The sequence below is a fragment of the Eulemur rufifrons genome, chromosome 7, assembly GCF_041146395.1.
Source record: "Eulemur rufifrons isolate Redbay chromosome 7, OSU_ERuf_1, whole genome shotgun sequence".
NCBI lineage: Eukaryota > Metazoa > Chordata > Mammalia > Primates > Lemuridae > Eulemur > Eulemur rufifrons.
The window spans coordinates 146,777,675-146,787,965 of record NC_090989.1 but is presented as its reverse complement, the minus strand read 5'-3'; the positions used below and the strand labels follow the sequence as shown (position 1 = coordinate 146,787,965).

Genomic DNA, 10,291 nt, shown 5'->3' with positions numbered 1-10,291 from the left:
CTTCTTGCTATCAATTTTCTGTCTTATTCTGTTTTGTGTTGCTATAACTGAATATCACAGACTGGGTAATTTATAAAGAATATAGGTTTATTTAGCTCACAGGTTTGGAGGCTGGGAAGTCCAATATCTAGGTGCAAGCATCTGGTGAGGGCCTTCTTCCTGTCGTGACATGGTGGGAGACATCACATGGTGGGGCAGAGCAAGTGTGTCTCAGTTCAGAATGCTCTTCCTCTCTTTATAAAGCTACCAGTTCCATCATGGGGGCTCTACCCTGGGCACCTTATCTAACCCTAATCACCTCTTATAGGCCCCTCTCTTAATACTGTTACAATGGGATTAAGTTTCAGCATGAGTTTTGGTGGGGACAATCAAAGCAAAGCAATTAGCATGCTTAAAATATCTTTTGGTGTTCCCCAAACAGTTCATTATAAAATTAATTTAAAAGCCCAACCAATCACAAATTCAGATTTAATCACAGGGGGATCTGGAGTAGATGTGAGAACATATCCTGTACAATAATTCATTAGGAATGGACTCACTGCTGAGACAAGAGCTACAGCGAGTCACAGTGAGGTTTCTCCTCTTTGCCTCTGGTCCTCACCAGCGTGATGCCAACAAGATCACTCTATGTATAATTTTAGAGATTACTACACTCAGGTGCCTACCCTAAATTGCACAAGCCCAAGTCACTTTTTGTACCTACATATTTGAGTGGGCTCTGAAATTGAAAAAAAGATATGAATGGGAATAGAAAAGTAACCCAAACTGAAAAAACCACATCCCATTCCAATCAAGTTTAAAGACAAAATTTTACATTATTACTATCTGTGCCAATTCATCACTGCATTTTCTTTTCACGTAGTTATACAGGACCCTCATAATAGTCACTATCAGGATAATAAAAAAATTCCAAGGCTCCAATTCTCCCCACAGTGAAACTTACCACTGGCCCATTAAATGGCCCTTCTTAAATCCTGAAAGCAATCATTGCATACTTTCTCTGATTACCTCCCCCCACATTTGCATTTCTCCTGTATCTCTAATTATTATACAATGGCCCATCTCATCATAATGCCATATCCCCTAAAACCCAAAATGTTCTGCAAACTCATCCAACCCCAGAAGGCAGATGCAGACTCATGGTATAGACCACAATTGGACACTATAATGAACAAATACTGCCATTTCCTACTCAGGGAATAAAAGAGAGGAATCAAGCATGGTCCTTCAGTGTGAGAACTTAAAATGAAGTTGGGAAAACAATAATAATTTATATAAGACAAGACCAGTAAAGACATGATCAAGAGCCCAGTGGAAACCCTGATAACTTGAGATACAACAGGAGTTGAGCACATGAGGGAACTCACGGAGAGTGAGACAAAAGATTCAGACTCTAAGGAGATGACTTGACAGATGAAGCAAGATCCTGAAAGAAATGTCCTATTTGGACGGGTAAAGAGCTGGCCATTTCAGGTGAAGAGAGCAGCAGGAAGAAAGGCACAGAGGGAGAAAACAGTTGGGCATGTGGAGAAGACGGGGGAGGCTCTGGTGGGGCTGAGGCAGAGCACGCACTCTGGGGAGGCAGAGTGGAGAGCACTGCAGAGGGGCACTGGGGCTTAACTGCAGATGGCCCTGTAACTTGGACAAGTTTCTTCCTGGTATGCAATTTCTGATGCTGAATGAAACTTGCACTCCATTTGAAGGCTTTCCCACACTCCTTACATTCATAAGGTTTCTCCCCTGTGTGAACTCGCTGATGCTGAACCAGGGTAATTTTCTGATTGAACGTCTTCCCACACTCCTGGCATTCATAAGGTCTCTCCCCAGTGTGGATTCTCTGATGCACTATGAAGCGGGAGCTACAACTAAAAGTTTTCCAACATTCATTACACTTGTGAAGTTTTTCCCCAGTGTGGAACCTCTGGTGCTGAAGAAATACCGAACTGCGGCGGAAGGCCTTGCCACACTCTTTACATTCATAAGGTTTCTCCCCAGTGTGGATTCTCTGATGCTGAATCAGGACTGAATTAGAACTGAAACTTTTCCCACACTCTTTACATTCATAGGGTTTCTCTCCAGTGTGAATTCGCTCGTGGATGATGCAGTCGTAGTGACATCTGAATGCCTTCTCACATTCCTTACATTTAAAGGGCTTCTCCCCAGTGTGGATTCTCTGATGCCGAATCAGTTTTGAATTGTAGCTGAAGGTTTTCCCACAGTCTGTACACTCATAGGGCCTCTCTCCACCATGGAGTTTCTGATGTTGAAGAAGGTGGGAATTTTGACTGAAGGCTTGCCCACATTCCTCACACGAATACGGTTTTTCCCCAGTGTGAATTTTCTGATGCCGTGACAGTTTTGAGTTATATCTGAAGGTTTTCCCACATTCTTTGCACTTGTAGGGGTTTTTATCAGTATGAATTCTCTGATGCTGGTGAAGGTCTGATTGGGAGTTGTAGTAACTACTGCACTCACCACATTTATAAAACACCTGTTCTCTAGGAAGGCCCTGCTTTGCAATGAGATGTGTGCTGACACTATTGCTTTCTTCCAATTTCCTGGCTATCCTCTCTCTTTTAACAGTGGAGGATTTAGGATCCTGGACTGTCAAATCAGTGCAATCTCCTTTCTTTAAGTTTGTTTTCTTCTCTGTGTCATATAGCTGTGACTTCTCTAACCTGTCCTTGAAGTGAGGGTGCTGGGGACTGTCCATCAGCAGCCCCTTCACTGGCAGTCCGTGAGACTCTGATGCTTTAGAAATGTTCAGTTTCGAAGCTTGTTCCTCCTTCTTAGTCTTGGTTTTACCACCTAGCATGACAAAAAGAAAACATAAGAGTCCCTTATTCTTTATGCCAGAAGGAAAAGGGATCAAGCAGTATCAGCTTGCCTAGATACATGTATTTCTGGAGAGAGACATAGCTACCTAATGGTACCCCAAAGAGAGAATAAAAACACTGGAGGAGGAAAAGGTAAGCAATGCGATAAGGATGACAAAAACAGTAAGGACAGCAAAAGCTGTTGCTTAAGGCAAATAGATAAAGGCAAATGGGGATGGGGTGGAGAAATCCCAGGAAGGGGAAGCAATGAAAACAAGCAGAGGGAGGTGAAGGTGAAGAAAGAGATCTGTAACTGAAGAAGAGAGAGCTGGATAGGCAACTCGAGCACCACATGGTATCCAGAGGGCTAGGAGATGCTGTCTACAATAGTGTATCCCAAGGCTCAATCAAGGCAGGAAACCTGTCAAAATAATTTAAACTATTCTGTCATTTTTATTTTTTAAAATTATTTTTTGTGTATCTCTTATATTTGAAGTTTACAAAGGGCTTTCACATTCACTATCTTATTCTTAATTTGCTTCCTACAGAAACCTTGTGAGGAAGACACAGGTATTACTTCTATTTTATTTTATTTATTTATTGTAGAGATGAAATTTTACTATGTTGCCTGGCTGGTCTCAAACTCCTGAGCTCAAGCAATCTCCCACCTCAGGGTCTTAAAGTGCTGCCATTACAGGCATGCACCACCACATCTGATCCAATATTCTGTCATTTTTAAAGAGATGTACTCTATCACAAGCCTGACTAAAGAGAAAATAGTTTGTAACACTGGGCTGGTTATGAAGGGTTCATAAGAAGGCCACAATTTCAAAACCCAAATGCTGTCCTCTGGGAGACTGACATCTGAAAGAAGAAAAGACAGGCCTGGTCAAGAACCCTGCCCAGACTGGAGATGGCAACTGGGGCAGGATGGGGAGCTCATGCTCTCTCTGGTGGCACTACAACATAGAAAGATTTTTTGCCTTTTCAAGCACCAACAGTCTGACAAGTAAAACTTCCACCTTAGTGTTTCTCAAGCCTTGTTGACTATGACACACATTTTAAAGCCTAATCTAGTACAGACTTGCTTACACAAGCACACAACTAAAACAGAAATAAGTTTCACAAAACACTGTCCTTAGTCAGAGTAATGCATTCATGATAGATTTTATACTATTTTGGTTTATTTTATTTATGCCTCGTACAGTCTAATTTTTTTTTTTTTTTTTTGAGACAGGGTTTTCTTCTGTTGCTGGGCTGGAGTGCAGTGGCATGATCATAGCTCACTGCAGTCTTGAACTCCTGGGCTCAAGCAATCCTGTTACCTCCGCCTCCCAAGTAGCTAGGACTACAGGTGCATACCACCATATATGGCTAATTTTTTTTATTTTTTTTATAGGCATGTGGTCTTGTTATGTTGCCCAGGCTAGCCTCGAACTCCTGGCCTCAAATGATCCTCCTACCTTGGCCTTCCAAAATGCTGGGATTATAGGCATGAGCCACTATGCCTGGTGCAGTCTACTTTTAAAATGCTGATCACAACTCATAGGTGAGTTGCAACCCAGAGTTTAAGGAACATAGCTCTAGATTCTCAAGAACAGTTGTCTCAAATTTTGGTCCCGGGACCAGCATCATCTGGAAACTTGTTAGAAATGCAAATTCTCAGGCCCACCCCAGTCTACTGAAATAGAATCTCTGGAGGTGGCACCTAGCTATCTGTGTTTTAACAGGTATTCACAAGTAATTCTGATGCACACCAGAGTTTGAAACTTACTGATGTGAAACTAAGAGGCAGATTGAGGTTGTTCTTTTAATTACTTAAGGCTGCATAGTCACATGTGGCCACTAGCTACATATGTGGCTATCTAAATTTCAATTAATTAAATTAATTTAAATGAAATAAAATTAAAAATTCAGTTCCTCAGTTGCACTAGCCACACGCATATGGCTAATGCCTACCATATTGAACAGTGCAGATATCTAACATTCCATACTATAGAAAGTTCTATTGAATTAATGCTGGGTTAAAGCCTTTGGCAAGCTAAATAGACAACATGCAGATGTGGCAAAGGGAAACACAGAGAACTGCAGGAAGGCTACCGGGAAAGGCTCTTCATCAAGATGACCTAAAGTGCTGCAGTCAACTTAAAGGCGTTAAGATATAACTGGGAGGGAATCAGAAAGGAGCATTTGGTTTCCAGAGGATCTGAACAGTATAAAGGATTGAGAGAGTATGAGAACAGGGCAACTGAATGAGAAAGGCTATAAACCAAACCTCTGAATGGTTCTTTACATTTACCTCAATTTAGTATCTTTCAAAAAAGGAAACCATTCATTCCCAATATATAAGCAAGCTTTCTTTCAAAAGCTAATTTATAATTTAGTGTTCAGGAATTCAGAAAAGTTTTACTCTCCGTACAATTTCATATACACATACATACACACAAAAATGTTATAGAAACAAGTTCTTACTACATTGTGTTTATATACCTAAGTTGACCAACAGAAGCCTATTTTTACCACAAGAGTTTGAAACTCGTTAGCTTTACAAAGAAAAATGACAGAAAACAAAATGGCTGGACTAGTCTTTTTCAGTTTGGGGTTGAAGCTCTAGTGAGCAACACTTCTCTGAATAAGAGTGACTGTTTTCATCCCCCCAACAGCTATATGACAGGAGAAAAATCTCTTTCATGTTAAATAATTGAAAGAAAGGTAGGTTCTCCTGCTCACCTGTGTACACGCCTCTCAGGGCCTCTCCCCCAGCAGACGTCCAGGGATCCAGGCCCCATGGTGCTTCTCCTTGCTCCAGCTGGAAAATCAGATCTGGTTTGAGAAGTGGAAATGCTGCTAGAGGAGAAAACAAAAACGAACAGGAAGCTGAGGAGAGTCACCACTGGCCTCCCTCTGCTTTGTCAGGCAAAAAAAGAAGTGGATATCCTGGGAGACTAAGTGAGGTCATGAAGGGGAGAATCTGGGGAATCTAATGAAGGGCTCAAAGCTTATTCTGGCCTCTAGGAGGACAGAAAGCTCCACAGTCACTGGAAGTATGTACATAGGGGTCCTAGGAGACTCTTACACAAAGGAGATGGGACCAAGGTCTCCTCTAGGGAACTGGAAGACTGGAGGTGGTGTACCAGGAACCTTCTCGGTTCTCTCTGTGGCGAAAGGAAAGCCCCTTGCAGTGGAGTCCCCACTAGGAATCAGAAAAGAGCGGGGTCTTATTAAAAACCAAAGCGAACCCAGCCCTTTCTCCATCCAGATACTCCTGAAACTGGGGATTAGGGAGCTCAGCTCAAAGGACATCATTCCTGTGGTGCTATTAGAGATCCCAGAGCTGCTAAGGAGGAATTTAGGAGCTCCTAAGGGCAGAGCTGAGTTTCAAAGAGGAAGGAGGACTTACGCAAGGAAGCCGCATTTGCATAATTCTCCAGCATCACCTCCCTGTACAGGGCCCTCTGCACAGGGTCCAGGCTGGCCCATTCATTCTGGGTGAAGTACACAGCCACATCCTCAAAGGTCACTGGCTCCTGACACAACAGGTTCCTGTTCAAGCCCTGCATAAGAGCAGAGGGAGGGGCCTGAATTCCAGGGAAGGGATAAATCTAATAGAATCCATGGCTCTGAGCCTCATGGAAGATTTGTACTGGTGGAGAGAGCCACATAGCACCCTAGTCAAGGGAAGCCGTCAGCTACTTTCCCACTTTCCATGTCCACACCTCTGGGGCTCCAATATTAATCATCTTAAGCACACAGTCCAGCACCTGCTCTTCTCATGTCAACCTATGTCTGGTCCCACAAGCCAGGTATATTTTTCTGTCATGCTTCTAAACCAACCACAGCAGGTCCCTGTCTTTCAACCTGCCTCCATCCATCCTGAAGCACCTGTCAGGGCCTTCCACTCAGCTTCTCTCTGGTCTTCCTCCTCCACATCTTCTCCTATAGACATAGGAATGATTCCAGGGGGATATTCATTCTGGATATTTCTCCCTCTTTCTACCACCTTGCCTTATCAGAAAATGCTGGTTCTCCCTTGAAGACAATGTACAGTGTCACTTCCTCATCTACTAACACACTTGACTCCAGGGACAGGATGGCAGTGTCCCATCTTTGTGCCGAGATCTGTCCCCTGATCACCTAAGCTCTGCCAGACTTGCCAGTGCTGTCCTCTTCACCATGTGTATCTCTCTCTGCCTCCCACTAAAACCATCTCCAACCTCTCAAGGAAGAAGGAAACCATCATAGGTTGTTTAGGGCTTTGTGCCCGTGTCAGTTACTTTTACATCAAGTTGTTCAATCAAAATATACATCTGTGAAGTAAGAATTATTATTCTCCTTTTCAGATGAGGGGAATCAGCAATATCAAGCACCTTGAAATGGACTAAGGGGAGTCCTTTTTACCTAAGTATCTATTACAGGGTTGTACAAGGAAGCAAAAACTTCAAAATGAACAAACCACTTTTATGTAAATTAGTCCTCCTATAACATTTCTCTCTGACTCACCCTGTACTCTATCCCAGTTCATCATGTTAGCAAACTTCTCTTTGTGCTTAGTCTCTTCTGGGTGGAAGAAAGATAACTCTGGAAGTACTAGAAGGTCTGCAGTCATCATTGTAAAGATTGGTTTGTGCAAAAATCATCAATGGATGCTAAATCTAGGAGGAAATTTGGATGAGAAGCAGGATATTTGCATGACCTTAAATGTCTTCCCATACATTACTTATTAGTTGCAAAAGGAAAACAGTAACTATACAGTAAAGAAATCAGATAACACATTGACAAGGAAGTTCATATATGGCTGGTGTGACTGAGGAACTCAATTTTTAATTTTAATTGATTTTAATTTAAATAGCCACATGTAGCTATGGGGTACTTTATTGGACAGTACAGAATAGATATTTCACTGACCACAAATGTTAATACTCTGTCTTACTTCCTTCAGAGTCAAGAGCTGGGAACATGGACTTTACCTTTCCTCACATTATGCTTTACCCCTCCACACCTCTGAGACTACTCTCTAATTATCAATGCATTCTTTGGTTCCTTGTTTCCTGAAACATTTAGCTTCTCAATATCCTGCTCCATCCATGATCACTCTGCTTCTCTCCTTTGCTTGTACTTACTCCTTCTCCATTATTAGGTGGGGCTGTTGCTTCCCTGTATTAGAAGTAGGTTACAGAGGCAGCACAGCATAGTGACAAATAGCATAGACATTTAGAACTGTGGTTCTCAATATGGGGGTAATTTTGTCCCCCAGGGGATATGTGGCAATGTCTGGAGTTGCCACAACTGCAGCATTGTGGTGGTGGTAGTGGTACTGGTATCCAGTAGACAGTGGCCAGAAATGTTGCTGAACATCCTACAATGTATACCCAAAACAAAGAATCACCTGGCATGAAAAGGAAATAGCGCCTTGGTTGAAAACCCTGCTCTAGAGCCAGACTCCCTAGGATCAAATGCCATCCCTGATACTCATTAACTATATGACCCCAGATGAGATACTTAACCTTTTTGTGCCTCAGTTGCCCCATTTGTAAAACTGGGATAATAGTAGTAACTATCTGATAGGGCTCTTTTAAGGATAAAATGAATTAACATGTACAAATCACTAAAACGTCACCTGGCACATGATGTCATATAAATCTCAGCACTTATTACAACCACAGATAAGATTGGGGGTATTTCCTAGAAGATTCTAAATGACAAATATTCCTCATAGAAATTATAGCAAAGACAAACAGGTATGTGCATCTGTCTGTGTGTGTATATATTCCTTTTCTTCCTTAATAATGGAACCCTAATTTTACTTGAGGTTGCACTAAGCCCTGGCAACTAAGTGAGGCCAATGAAATGCAATTATATTATCAGGGACTTCTGGGAAGGTTCCTAAAAAATAAAGGTCCTGGCATCTCCTCTTCTAGCTGGAATGTACACGTGATGGCTGGAGATCAAGTGGCCACCTTGGACCATAAAGTGGCCTAGAGCATGTGAGACAGTGCTAGGATGGTAGAGCAGAAAGACAAAAAGAGCCTGAGAGCAGGATAATAGTGGAGCTGCTACACTAGCCCTGGACTGACTCTCACAGACTTCTTTTGCATGAGAGAGAAGGCTCTACCTTGTTTAAGCCACTGTCACTTGGGATTTTTCTTAGTAGAACCTAATCCTAAGTAACTACTGTACTCAGGCAAAGCAGTAGGAGAGCAGCCTACTCCCTACAGATGTTTAAACATTTCCTGACTTATAGGAACTAATTTTGGCTGAAGTGCTTAAACAGAAGTAGATGGTCCAATATCCAATATCCACAAAAAGGAGTCCATACACATTGCTTTTAAATCTCTGGGATGGAGCTTTCTCATTACATAATATGTCCACTACATGATACACTCAGCTTCTCATTACATGATCTAAGACAATGGAGAAAAATCCAGTGAAATCATCCACTATCACACACAAAACTCTGGAGGGACACTGCTTTCAACGCTGCATGAATTTGTGTCAACAAAGGATACGGGCTCTCACAGAGTTTACGCTGCCATCTTTGCAACGGGCTAAAGGCACCAGCTTCAGATCCATACTCAGTGTTCCTCCAAGGATACACCTCCCTCATCAATCCACACCTTCCAAATGCTCCCAGTTTTGGCTTCACTGTATCCTAACTGGGTGGTCTGCAGGGCAAACTCCTCCCCTGGGAGTGCCTGTCAAATCTCAGAGTGGCTTTCCTCTGTATACTGCGAGGCAGACTAGCACTCCTCAAATTTTAACTTGCGGATTAACTCCCCATATCTTGTAAAAAATGTAGATTCTGATTCAGGAGATCTGGAGTGGGGCCTGAAATTCTGCCTAACAAGCCCCTGGTGATACAGAAGCAGCTCATCTATGGACCACAATTTCAGTTTTCATGGATGCAGATTCTCACTTTCTGGAATTCTTTCTTTCTTTCCCAACCAACTCGATCCTCCCAAATTTACCTACTCTCCTTCATCAATGCCCCTAGCATACTCCTTTGCCATACTCTATTGATGGATGCAAAGCTAAGCACAGGACTGGCCAAGTCAGGCTATTGAACCTGTAGTGACCTTTCATATCTGTTCTGAATATGGAAAGCTGGAAGAAAGCTCTGCTCACCTGGAACCATACTGTCTGGAGCATGGCTGATGACCCCTGGCTTCATGCACTGCCCTCTTGTTTGGAAAACAAGAACCTGCAGAGCTAAGAGGAGAGAGAACCACAATGAGATTGATACCGTCTGTTTCCCACACTCTCCACTTCTTCCCCTGTCAGTCTCCTGCCACTATCAATGGAAACAGATATTCTTAGGACACTTTGCCTGTTCTCAACCATCCTCTGCATGATTCATAGGATCCTGCAAATTCTACCTTTGTACATTCTCCTATAGATCTGCCTGGTGAAGCTGGAAATTCCTAGAAAGAGTATCTCTGAAGCAAAAGTCAAGAACTGCAATGGATTCATGGCTTTTA

General features: G+C 42.6%; 1 protein-coding gene across 2 annotated transcripts; it reads right to left on the bottom strand.

Annotated features, from left to right (window-relative positions):
* Positions 1–1,362: 1,362 nt before the first annotated feature.
* ZNF619 (zinc finger protein 619) lies at positions 1,363–10,013 on the bottom strand. Of its 2 annotated transcripts, XM_069473484.1 has the most exons (4): positions 9,939–10,013; positions 6,217–6,370; positions 5,547–5,663; positions 1,363–2,808 (listed from the first exon to the last, which is right to left on the bottom strand). In XM_069473484.1, the coding sequence occupies exons 1-4, from the start codon at positions 9,960–9,962 to the stop codon at positions 1,394–1,396; spliced, it is 1,710 nt and encodes a 569-aa protein (XP_069329585.1). In that variant the 5' UTR covers positions 9,963–10,013; the 3' UTR covers positions 1,363–1,393. The 2 variants fall into 2 exon arrangements, with proteins under 2 accessions (XP_069329585.1, XP_069329586.1); XM_069473485.1 differs by lacking the exon at positions 6,217–6,370.
* Between the last annotated feature and the right edge of the window lie 278 nt (positions 10,014–10,291).

Coding starts and splice junctions, on each gene's coding strand:
- ZNF619 (XM_069473484.1), bottom strand. CDS start 9,962: ATGCTCCAGACAGTATGGTTCCAG. Junction 6,371..9,938: donor TCCAGACAGTATGGTTCCAG/GTGAGCAGAGCT, acceptor GCTCTTATGCAG/GGCTTGAACAGGAACCTGTT. Junction 5,664..6,216: donor TGCAAATGCGGCTTCCTTGC/GTAAGTCCTCCT, acceptor TTTCTCCTCTAG/CAGCATTTCCACTTCTCAAA.